The sequence below is a fragment of the Diabrotica undecimpunctata genome, chromosome 8 (assembly GCF_040954645.1).
Source record: "Diabrotica undecimpunctata isolate CICGRU chromosome 8, icDiaUnde3, whole genome shotgun sequence".
Taxonomy (NCBI): domain Eukaryota; kingdom Metazoa; phylum Arthropoda; class Insecta; order Coleoptera; family Chrysomelidae; genus Diabrotica; species Diabrotica undecimpunctata.
The window spans coordinates 95692557-95705980 of NC_092810.1; the positions used below are offsets into that span (position 1 = coordinate 95692557).

At 31.9% G+C, this 13424-nt stretch overlaps 1 protein-coding gene across 2 annotated transcripts in view; it reads left to right on the forward strand.

The window, feature by feature from the left end:
* Positions 1-13424, forward strand: part of LOC140447782 (juvenile hormone esterase-like) — a 123274-nt gene that overhangs the window by 75147 nt on the left and 34703 nt on the right. For both annotated transcript variants that reach the window (XM_072540639.1, XM_072540640.1), the window contains 2 exons: positions 4058-4436; positions 4489-4643. In XM_072540639.1, the coding sequence (XP_072396740.1) occupies positions 4058-4436; positions 4489-4643 (534 nt within the window). The remainder of the gene's footprint in view (positions 1-4057; positions 4437-4488; positions 4644-13424) is intronic.

Consider the following 13424-nt stretch of genomic DNA (forward strand, 5'->3'; position numbering starts at 1 on the left):
CCACCATCTGTCATACCACAGGAAATTACAATACATTCTACAAATAACGAAAAGGAATTTTTACTAGAACCATTTAATATTACTAAATTAGAGTATGCACTCAAAAAGAGAAATAATTCAAGTCCAGGATTGGATAATATTAAATATCCTATGATTCAGTTTCTTCAAAAAATTGCTAAACTATTTTTATTGGACATAATGATCAATAATTCAATTATTCATGAGTTTAAAATTGTAATTACTATTCCTATTCTCAAACCAGGTAAAAATCTTAATTTATCCGAGTCATACAGACCCATTTCCCTGATGTCTTGTTTACTAAAAACATTAGAACGAATGATCAAACATAGACTGGAATGGTGGTTGGATAAGAAGAAATTACTTCCAGACCTTCAATTTGGATACAAAAAAGAATGTTGTACTATATGCTCTTGCTACATTAGTAACGGACATTCAGGATACATTTTCCAATAATACATACCTACCTGCAATATGTTTGGTCATAAAAGTTGCTTATAATAACGTTTGTCTTGATCCTTATGGAAAAAATTAAATTTTCATATACCAACTGCATTCGTGAAAACCATTTTCAACTTTTACACTTGCAGAAAAATTTATTTGAGATCAAATAACAATAAATTTATAGGTCCTCGATATAACAACCTAGGACTTCCGCAAGGGTCAGTTTTAAGCCCTTTATTATTTAATCTATATACATCTAATTTGCACATTGTCTCCATAGTAAATAACAGTTTTAATATAATACAATACGCTGATGATTTTTTTATATATTCATCTTCCAAAACATACGATAAGTGCATACAAATTTTGGGAAAAATTGACGACTTGTCCAATAGCTGGTTTAAAGAAAATGGGTTCGAAATAGCACCAAGTAAATCTAGTCTAGTCTAAATCACAAGGCATAATCTCCCAAAAATAGACAAGTTAACAATGAACAGTCGGGAATATAATTTCGGTTCTTTGATTAAATACTTATTATTAATACTTAAATACTTTGATTCTTGACCGTATATTAACTTGGAAGTTACACATTGACTTCATGTTAAATAGATGTAATAAGGGATTAAATATCCTTAAAGCAATTTCTAAAACTTGGTGGGGAGCCGATGTAAAAACTGCGTTACTTTTTATGGATCGTACATAAGACTAATCATAGATTATGGATTTGTTTTATATGGTTCAGCAGCTAAGTAAAGCCTGGAAAATATAGACGTATTTCAAAATACAATATTACGTATTTGCCTAGGTACTATGAAATCAACTCCAACCAATTCATTAATTGTTAAAGCACTAGAATTTCCACTGAAATATAGAAGAGAATATCTTAGTCAAAAATTTCTGATTAATATTCGGCATAGAAACCTCTCTCTCTACTGCAGTATTAGCAAACTTAATAATGAAGATTTAACAAATAAATATTGGATCCACAAAAACCCTCTTCCACTTTGTGATACTTTTAGAAATCTCTCAAATTGCGATTACACCAACTCATACACATATGATAATTCAAACTTTGAAGAATTTTATGCTTTTTTGCAAACTATTACGATAATTAAACCAAGGTACCATTTAAATACTGAAAACGGCTACAATATTTTAAGGAATTTATAAGAAAACTGGCCAGCATCAACAGTTATTTATAGAAACGCATCAAAGTCTTCTGTTGGCACTGGATGCGCGTTTTATATTCCTTCAAAAAGTATAGGAAACATAGATCTAAAAAACAACTCTAGATCATAAATTTTCAGTTTTTACTGCTAAAGCCATAGCAATTTATGAAGCATTAAAATATTTTAGGAACTCCAAAGGCAACTCCGCAACAATTGCATCTAATTCTTTGTCGGTTCTTATAGCCATTGTATAATTTATGTGAAGTTTGACAAAAAGAAGCAGATTTACACCACATTTTCTTTGAATGTACAAAATATATACAACAAACTGACGACTTAATTAAAAATTTAATCAAACATAAAATCCTTCCACCCTATAACATTTGATACCTTTTGTTAAGTAACAAATTAAATAACAAAATTGTATATAACTACTTAACAGAATTTGTTTCGAAAAGTAACCTCAATTTGTAAGCCCAGTTAAAATAGTAACCTTTGTTTTATTCCATTTGTTTATACTGATTTTCACCTCATGATTTATTATGGAATCTCTAACAAGAAAAATTTACTGACGTCAAGGCATGTGGTTGTCTTTTTAAAGACGAATCACATGCTATGCTGTTTTCTGACGACTATTCTTATTTAAAGTAGATTTTATGTAATCGAATGAACTATCTTGTAATAAAGTCGTCCCAGTAACGCAACAATTTTAAAATGTATAATATATGTCTGAGTTGTCAATATCTATAAATTATTAGAAGAGTTTTTCTCCAAGTAACGCAAAACAAAACAAGTGTTGTTTTAATTTAATGTTTGTATTTTGAAAACGATTTCCTGAAACACTGTGAAACACAAGTAAACACTGAAACATCAATAAACTTATTTTAAATTTCAATTAAGGTTAATCCCAATAGAATAGTAATTGCTTTAAGATGACACAAGAAAATAGCTTCAGAACAGTGTCTTAAATTGTGACGATTGGAAGATTATAGAATAAATTTATATAGATTATGTAAAATTACATAACTTTATAATTTTCTGTACAAGAGATGATGCCTCACGAACTTTATGAAGATTCTCATCCAATTTCAGCATATTTCTTCGATCAATTTCTCGTACACATTGCGTATCTGATGTTAGTTTCGCAGTTTTTTGTTTACTCTAGTCGACAAAGACGAAAATGCCACTGAACTTTTAAAAATTATACGAATAAACTGAATTTTGCCGAGAATGTCAATTTTGGGACAACAAAAAAAATGGAAAAAAGTTTACTACTTTTACTTTTCGGCTTCTCACTAAAACGCTAACTCGGAGATGGTGTTGACTAAAACAATCGATTTGGCAAGAATCTGTATACCGCACAAAAAAATAATTTTGTTCAGGTTTGAAGCGACCGGTGATTTTGTATGTCAGTTAGGCGCAAAAAATTAATTTTAAATAAAATTTGTATCGACTCAACGGTAAAAATTCTATATCTTTTGATCAGAGTGTCCTATTGACGAAAATCAAATGCTTTTGAAGGATAAAGAACGCAGATTTCGTATGCAATTTTTGTATTTTGCCCCAAATGAAAACAGTTTTTATAAAGGTTTTAAATAAATAAGAGTTGCGCGATTTTTGTCAATTTTTATGATTCTTGTAAGATCAATAAAATTTATAATTTGTAACATACAATTTATGTTTAACGATGAATTTAAACCATCACATTACAAACGATCTAAAATGTTTACACATGCTTTTTTTTTGATTGTGCAAGTATGCTTTTCAAAACTGTACAGTTCTGCTACAAAGTCCACCCAATATTATTTTCTTCGAGACCTTTCCCGTGACATTTAATCGTTTGTACTTTAAAAGTTTAAATTCTGCGTTTTTTTAGGCATATTTCAAATGCCTCAAATTTATTGCTTAAACTTAAAATAAAAATTTCATGTCATACGTTTTAAAGCGTAGGCTCTAAAAATGAAAACTTTATTACGACTATAAAAATTGCTAAACATATAGTGTTTTGTTTCGCATCTATGTTTATTTCAAACTCGTTTGTCATAATAATAATATATTTATTTTGTATCTGTATTCAAACATACGCGCCACTGACTAGAGCACTTTATGGTTTTAGCCGTTGAAGGAGAAGCCAGCTTTGGCCCAAACAACTTCACTACGCTCTAAATACTGGACCATGTCAGTCGCTATTCTGTATCGTCGACTTATTTACTGTAATTTGTATAAAGTACATAATAAAAGTGTATCAAATCTCTTACAATTATCTTCATATAGGTTACCATAACTGTATTTACTTAGTTTACATGCAAGAAGTTTATTATTTTAAAAATACTGTAGATGGCAAGTGATTGGATACACCGTCACATGCGACCAGCACAATCACTTGTTATGAAATATATAATAAAAACTATACTTTTATATTTTAGCCCATTCCACAAGGTTCAAAACTGAACCCTGTTATGGTTTTTATTCATGGAGGTGGCTACCATGAAGGACGTAATGGTCCTGACACCTTAGGACCTGAGTATCTTCTCACTGAAGACGTAGTTTTGGTTGTCATCAACTACAGATTAGGTATTCTTGGATTTTTGTCCCTCGAAGATCCTTCCTTAAAAATATACGGAAACGCTGGACTTAAAGACCAACTCGCAGCACTCAAATGGGTCCAAAGAAATATTAAGAACTTTGGTGGTGATCCTGATAACGTTACGATTTTTGGACAAAGTGCTGGAGCTGCTTCTGTTGAGTATTTAGTAGCTTCTCCTGCAGCTAAAGGACTTTTCCATAGAGCAATTTTCCAGAGCGGTTAGTATTATTACTTATTAAAATTGCTTTTTTAATTCTTCTAATATTTCAGGTTCAGTCGGTAGCTTCTGGGCTCCTGGACAAAGATTCGCAAAGAGTCTTTTGCAATTTTTGGGGAAAGGCAGCTTATCAGACAAAGAAGCTTTAGAATATTTCAAAGGTTTATCTGCTAGAGAATTGTACGACATTATGGATAATTTCACAAAGGTAAATATAATTTTTTTGGTTGCTTGATATTAATGAACGATAAACATATACAAAAAGTTTGTTCTACAAAACCATTGGATCTTTTGCAATTAGTAATAGTGCATTGTAATAAAAATACTTACGCCCTTTAGACTATTCGCTTAACCATATACCTTCGATTTCACGATCGATTTTTTAATTAAATATTAAGACTAGATCTTTAAAAAGTGGAGATAGAAGAAGTCTAATTAGATAGATAGAGATAGTGTTTTTGATAAGTTTTGTAGTCTGGTCAAATTAATTCAAGTACATGATGTCCTTATTGTTAAAAATTTGTCTAGAATATAAATATTTTGCGTTTAATTTATTATCGTCAATTATCGCAACTCTAATTTTACGAAACTTGTATAAAAATTTAACTAATCTACAGTTTGAACTGTTCACCAATAATTATCAGGTTGTGTAGTTCACAATGTCCAAAAGCATTCATTGCCCATTAGGTACGATTAAAGTTGGTTCTCATAAACTAGGAATCAGTTACGTTTTAAACAACTTAAATATTAAACAATTCATTTTTCATTAAAATACAACGTAAGAAATTTGTAACAAAATAACAAGCATGCCCCCCAAAGACAATCCTTTGGTAGAACCAGAATAAACAAAAATGAACATTTTATGATAACCATAAGGCCTTTTTACACTTTTGCTGTTATCATCTTACGAGCAGATTTTTAAATATCAACCTAAAAATTAGCTTCAATAGGTCTTTAATTGCCATGTTTTTTTAAATTTAAGACCCAATCATTTTAATCTGGTAAAATTTGTTCTCCATACGTCAACGCTGCGGTCGAGCATATGAAGTGCAATTGGCTTGCTCCTGCATTAAACCCGAAAGTCGAGAGGTGCAGTGTGAAATAATTGTGCCAAAGCAGCAGTAAGTGTGTGTAAAGTTACAACGCGTATCGCAGTGTGAATAAACCGACAGTAAGTGGCTAATTATTAACAATAATAAGCAAAATCAGTTGTTCCGATACGAACAGTTTCTGTTGTTTAATTTAACGATAAGAGCAAGGGAACTATTCGACCTCGGGATTCTGACCGGTAGAAAAGGGGTGTTGCCGTAATGCAAAAATAGTAAAGAATTTAAAGAGAACAGAATTATACAATTTATTGTGAAGAAAACTGTAGCTTAATAGAAGACCGATCGATAAAAGTAAGACTTACGACGGTTTGACCGAGGTCTACTTTTTACGCGATTGGGTAGTTGAACTAAGCCAATATCACGAGCACAATTAGAAAGCAATGAGTAGTGAAGACGAGTACACCACGGATGAGGGCAAAAGAAGGAAAGGCTCACAAACATTTGGTTTTGGAAAGTGCGCAAAAACTAAAAGATCTCCAGACATGAAAGAGAAAAAAGAAGATAACTCAGGAAAAATAATGGATATGATCCAATGCTTGCAACGATTTATAGAAGCAGAAATAAAGGAAATAAAACAAGAACAAAAAAAATGTCTAACAGAAATTCAAGATCTGAAGAAGGAAAATACGCAAATCAGGAAAGAAAATCAAGAGATCAAGAAAGATCTTATACAAGCAATGGACAGAATTGAAAGACTTGAGAACGAGAAAAGAAGAAATAATTCAGGGACTACCAATAAAAACAAATAACGTAGAAACAGTGAAGAGCAATATGCAAAGATTTATAAGTACGCACCTGAACATTGAGATTGAAATAGAAAGAGCAATTAAAATAGGAGAAAAGACCTGTTTATTAGAACTAAAAGATAGTAACCAGAAATAGACACTTATGAACAATAAAGCCAAACTAAGAAATATTAGAGAACACAAAGTATATATAAATGATGATATGAGCGAACAGCAGAGAATTATTCAAAAAGAAATTAGAGCTAAAGCTAAGGAAGAAAAGAGTAAAGGGAATACAGTCAGTAAATGGGGTTTCAAAAACTTATTATAAATAGAGAAGTATGGACGTGGAACAGCAATGGATGAATTGGATAAAGAACATGTATTTTTGTACAGTGGAGTCAGTACCGATAGTAGAGCGGCAGAAGGTGTAGGATGCCTAAGGAGAGCAAGCTACATGTCATATATGTTAAAAATTGGAAATTTATATTACAAAGAAATTTAAAGATAGAGATAACACTAGATAATGCAGAAATAACAACTATATTAGTCACATATGGCCCTAATGATGACAAACCATTGAAATTTAAAGAAAAATATTGGGAAGAGCTCAATGACGCTATAGAAAATGTGAAAGGTAGAATAGTCATTCTAGGCGATATGAATAGCAGAGTTGGTAAAAGAGACCATGATAACATAGATATTTTGGGTATGCAGGGGGAAGATACAAGAAACGATAATGGAATAAGGATGATAGACTTTTGCATGGAGAATAATTTGATTATCACCAACACATTTTTTGAACACAAGGATATAGACAAGTTCACGAGAGAAGTCAGGAGCAGAAATGAAAAATCAATTCTAGATTATGTTCTCATTAATAGAGAATTTAGGAAAGAGGTCACTGATGTCAGAGTTAAAAGATTGGAAATCTATAGTGACCACTATCTGGTAATGGCAAAGATAAGATTACCCCAAAAAACCCCTAATACCACTAAACAAAGAACGAAAAATAATAAAGTGAACGAGAATATCCACCAAAACTATAAACTAAATGACCAAAAAGTCGCGGCCATGTTCAAAAGTAAAATAGAAGAAAAACTAGCCAAATTAACTAATGCACATGGTACTGACAACTAACAGGAAACTTGGAAGCAATTTAAAGAAACCATCTTAACGACAGCAAAAGAAACGTGTGAAATAAACCATGTAAACAGAAATAAGAAGCAAACACAATGGTGGGACGATGAATTAAAAGCCCAAATAAAATATAAAAAACAGAAATGGAAAATATACTTAAACAAGAAAACAGAAAATAGTTACGAAGAATATAAACGACAAAGAAAGGTGGTGAAAGAAATGGTACTAAAGAAGAAGAAGAAAGCCTGGGATGAGTTTGGAATGAAGATGGAGGCAGATAGTCGGGGTAACCAAAAATTGTTTTATAAGGCACTAAAGACGCTAAGAAAAGGTAAAGAAACAACGATGAAACAGGTGAAACTTAAAGACGGCACACTGATTATCAGACCAAATGAGATTATGGAAAGATGAAGACAATACTTCAGCGAACTCCTAACACCCAGACAACCGAAAGAGGAAACTGTACTGATAGAAGTAGAAGGAGAACCTGGACAAGAAAATTTTATTCAAAAAGAAGAAGTCAAAGAAGCAATTAATAATACAAAGAGAGGTAAATCAGCTGGTCATGACAAAATCACTGCTGAAATGTTAAAGACAATAGGACCGAAAGGAGTTGAATTTTTAACCAAAATTATAAACATGGCTAGGAACCGATGTACAGTTCCCGAAGATTGGAGAATTGGCATAATACTACCAATTTTTAAGAAAGAAGACCCAAGTTCTTGTGAAAATTAAAGAGGAATTAATCTACTCAGTATCGTCTCCAAAATATATGAAAGCATCCTAGAAAAGAAATTAAGACACATCGTTGAACCACATCTGGATGAAGTACAAAGTGGGTTTAGGAAGGAACACTGTACGCAAGATCATATATTTACGTTGAAACAAATAATTGAGAAAGCTAGAATAAAGAACACAGAAATATATATGGCATTTCTAGATATTGAGAAAGCATTTGACAGAGTGTCCCAGGAAGCAGTTTGAAGAAGTCTGCAAAATAGAAATATTGACCATCAACTAACAGGTGCTATCAAAATAACAAGAATTATGTACGTAAGGATAACGTGGAATCAGAGATGTTTGCAATAAACGGGGGTCTAAGACAAGGAGGTGTTATGAGCCCCACACTGTTCATATTGATTATTGACGACATAATTAAGGAAACAAAAGCAAGTATACACAAAGTACATATCGGATATAGTAAACTACGACCGGTTGGTATAGCTGAGTTTGTATTCGCAGATGATCTCATGTTATGAGCTTCCAACGAGAGGGACCACCAGAAAAATATAGATAGATGGAATAATGAGCTGGCAATTAGAAACATGAAGATTAATGTTAAGAAAACCAATGTGATGCTAATAGCGAAAACTAAACGAAATGTTAACATAGAAATTAACCAACAACTCATAGAACAAGTAGATGCATTCAAATACCTAGGGGTTACAATAGACAGAGAAGGTACCATGCAGAATGAAATAATAGAAAGAATAAGTAGTGCTTCTAAAGTGTACCATAATCTTAGTAGATTATTTATAGGTAAACCTGAAATCAGCAGAAGAACCACAATGACAGTTTATAAGACAGTATTCCGACCAATCTTGATATATGGAAGCGAGAACTGGGTTTTAACAAAGCAATTAAAAAGCAAGATACAAGCCATTGATATGAAATATCTGAGACGAGTCAAAGGAATAACACGACGAGACAAAATAAGAAATGAAGATGTTAGAGAAGAACTGGGCATAGAATTTGTACTACACGCTATTGAAACACAACAAATAAAATTGTTTGGTCATCTGTGCCAAATGAGTGACAACCGACCCGTTAAGGAAGTCTGGAAGGCTAAAGTGAAAAAGTTTAAAACCAGAGACAGACCACGGAAAACCTGGGATGACGAAGTAGGGCAGATTTTGAAAAGTAGGGGAATGAAATGGTCAGAAGCTCAAAATAAGGCAAAAAACAAGAAAGAATGGACAAAATTCATGCACAGAATAGAATAAAAAAAAAATATTTTCGTTGGATTTGAGATGTATCTGTAACCTGTATTTGTATATACCTCACACCTTAGGGTAGAGAGGTGTTCGATTATATATATATATACATATATATATATATATATATATATATATATATATATATATATATATATATATATATATTCTGATCATAGAAATAATTTCTGTACAGGATTGCAGTAGAATGTATTGATTAGTTTCTCATGTAGTTGAATTTAGATACTTTCATATTTGTATCTTCTGAAGGCCATTGGGTTCTAATTAGCAGCTGCAGTTAATATTTTTTGATCGACTATGTGCTGCTGAATTCTTCACCCAAAAAATTGGACCAAAAATTAAGCCAAAAAACTAGAAAAACTAACCGCGAGTTAGCAACTTCATAGACTTTAAAATATTTTCTTGCCATATGAAAATGGAAAATAATTAAAATAATAAATAAGAAATTAGCAAGGATAAAGTAAATATAATTAACATTCAATGAATTAGTTAAATTATATTAAAGATATAATAACTGCATATTGGGCGAAGAAACTTGTGCGAAGAAGGTTATGTATGTATTTATAAAAAAGAATTTATTGCAAGGTGTATAGATATTTATTTCGCCATCTTATTTACTTCTATTGAAGACTTAACAATTTAACCCTACACTGCTCAATGTATCATATATGAAACATACCGAGAATTTACATGTATAACACAGTGAAATAATATTAAGTCCAAACAGCACTATGTAACATATTCGATATATACCACTCTATTATATTATACACATTTTGTAACCTTGCAACGTCGTCTAATATTTTATAAAACGCGCGAATTAGTCAGTTATCACTTAACCGTCGTGTTGACGATAACGCTGAGTTTAAAATTTTTTTATAGGTGGTTATTAATCAAAATTGAATGTGCAAAATTGCGTTTTCTGCTTATTACACATCCACAAGTCATCCAGTATTAGTTTTATTTAGCATCTACTATTATTTTTAAAGGTATGATAAAAAATTTGTTTGTATCATTTATGATACATAATGTAATTTGGGTATCATTTTAGATGTCTTGATGGTATATGAAGAGGCCTTTATCAGATAAAGAATTGCAAGTTATAGTCGACAATTGGGATGATAGTGAAGATGATTGTGATGTAAGTGATATTGAAGACTTGAATAATGATGCAGATGTAGAAAATGTAGACGTATCAAATATTCCAGTGGTATTTGAAGATGAGCTGAGTGGGGCAGAAATGGAAGATACAGCAGAAAATGAGCGAGGACGACCGTCTACAAGTTCTATTGAACAGGATATACAATTGAAGAAAAAGAACGGGCCAACATGCTATATTCATCCAAAAGTTATTCGAACAGATGCTGTAGGACATTGGCCAATCTACACTAGCGATCGAATCCGATGCAAAAAGCCAAATTGTAAAAAATTAACCTATGTTAAATGTGACAAATGTGGCTTGCACTTATGTTTTAATAAGGATTCAAACTGTTTCTTTCAATTTCATCAATAAAAATATTATACTATAAAGGTACTTAAGTATTTTATTTCCTATATATAATTTTGCCCAAATGCACTTTGTATCAAATTTGATACATTACCGAAAATGTCCTGAAATTTAAAAATAAATAACTTTAAATTTTTTTAAGCATTTTTTTCAGACTTCTTTATAAAATAGCTATACATATAATTTTTTCCAATCTAAAATTAAAAATTGAGCATTGTAGGGTTAACATTATCTAATAGCGTTGGGCAGTATTGTAAATCTTAAAGATATTATTTTTGCCCAACTGATTTCGCATAATAGAATATGCATTTACTTATCCCCAAAAGAGCTAGTAGATAAAGTCAACAATTAAATTCTCACTGCCCGCAAATTAATTACTCCAAGTCAAAGGATTGTTTTATCCAATTTATGCTCCAGCATACATTATACAAATATTGAGATACAAATTATGAGGGAGATCTATGTCCAGCAGTGGATAACCGAAGATTGAATGATGATGATGATGCTCCAGCATACCACATACTATTTTAAAAGCAGAGCTAATAAAGCTAGGTCTAAATCTATTATCTCCTATCAACTTTCTTTAAATAAACGCGTCTCGCGTAGAATTTAGTCATATTCTCAGTTTTCGCCGACAAACATATATCACTCCTTTAGAAAACAATGAAACATTACCAACTTCTTTTATAATAAATTTCGACAATACATCATAAAGAATTTTCTTAACAACTGACAACCTTGAATATTTTTCTTGTAAACAATCAGGTCACTTAGCTGCAGTATGCCCACTTCTACCACATAACGAGTCAACTTCATTAGAGAATTTCACCCAATGCACAGAAGCCGCTAACACTCTAGTGTCTAATTATGAATCTTATCAAAACACAAGCGCATTTTCAGTTAATCAAAATGTCAATGTAAATTTCAAAGAAAAAAATAACGACAATACGGAATCAATGAAAACATCTGAAACAGTAGCCCAAGAAACTCCAACGGTTTCCATTAAACGACAAATGTCAAAGTCTACACCGCCACATGAAGACCTCCAAAACAACCCACATTTCAAAAACCCAAACCTAAGAAAGTAAAACCGAAAAAATCTACTCACGATGAAATGCAACCATTACAACAAATGTTTAAAGACAATAAAAACACTTTTACACTGAACTATAAACAGACTTAAAATTTCTTTACCATACAACGCAGACATATTTGATCTTCTTAGAACCTATACATACAATGTATTAGGTTTCCTTAAGGATCTAGACACTATGTACTCTCAAAGCTCAAAAAAGTTGAAAACAAAAATCAACTACAGCATCAACTCTATTAATTCAGAACATCTGCAACAATGGACACCGAACTCTCATCCTCTCAAGAAACCTTAAGTACTTAACATTCAAATCTATAATACAATGGAACCTTAACGGGTACCACACCCGTTGCGTAATGTTACAAAAGCTAATTGAACAACAAATCCATCAGCTATTTGCCTTCAATAAACTCATTTCAAAGATTCTTAGACGCTATTGCAATCACAATTAATAGTGATATAATAGTCTCAATATGCAACATTTATATTCCACAAAGTAAACATTTTTCAACTACTGCTTTAATAGAGAAATTACTTTAACAGATCCTATCTCCCCATATACTCTTAGGAGATTTTAATAGTCATAGCCCTTACTGGGGATCCAAATTTCGATCATTGAAAGGAAAAGTGCTAGAACAATTACTTGACAGTAACAACATAAACATCTTGAATACAAGGGAACCCACAAGATTTAATACACAAACAGGAGAATTAGACCAGGCAAATTCTTAGACCAAGTAGACCAAAATCTCCAATATCTTCCTAACCCTAGTACCTCAAATATATCTTCAAATTATCTACAATTCTCTGGAGTACTATTAGAAGCAGGGCACAAAACAGTCCGAAAAACCAAAACTCTAAAAACTCACACGCCAGTAGCGTGGTGGAATATAAAATACAAGCGAGCTTTTAACAGATTCAAACGATGTCCTACTATACAAAATCAAATAGAATATAAAAAACTAAGAGCTGAATGGCGATATCAGATTAAGCAAACCAAAAAAAAACAGGAAACCTTTGGTGGCATCCATCAACAACTCTACTCCTCTGTCGGCATTATGGGGAAAAATTCGTCAACTATCTGGAAAACGCCCAAATTAGTTTCTTAAAACATAATGATCAATTAATTACCTCAACAAAAGAAATCACAGAAATTTTTCAAGACCTTTACGAAAATTCCAGCACTAACAACTACTCTCCAAATTTTCTTCAATTAAAATTTAGAAATGAAAAGAAGGAGATAATGTTCTCCAGAAGAACTGGACGATGCATTGCCTGGCATAAAAACTGTTCTACAGGTCCAGATGATATACCAATAATTTTTCTTCATCCTACTCCTTCAACATCCTCCTTAATGTTTTGAACCAAATGTGGACACAGCACTACTTTCCAAAATCTTG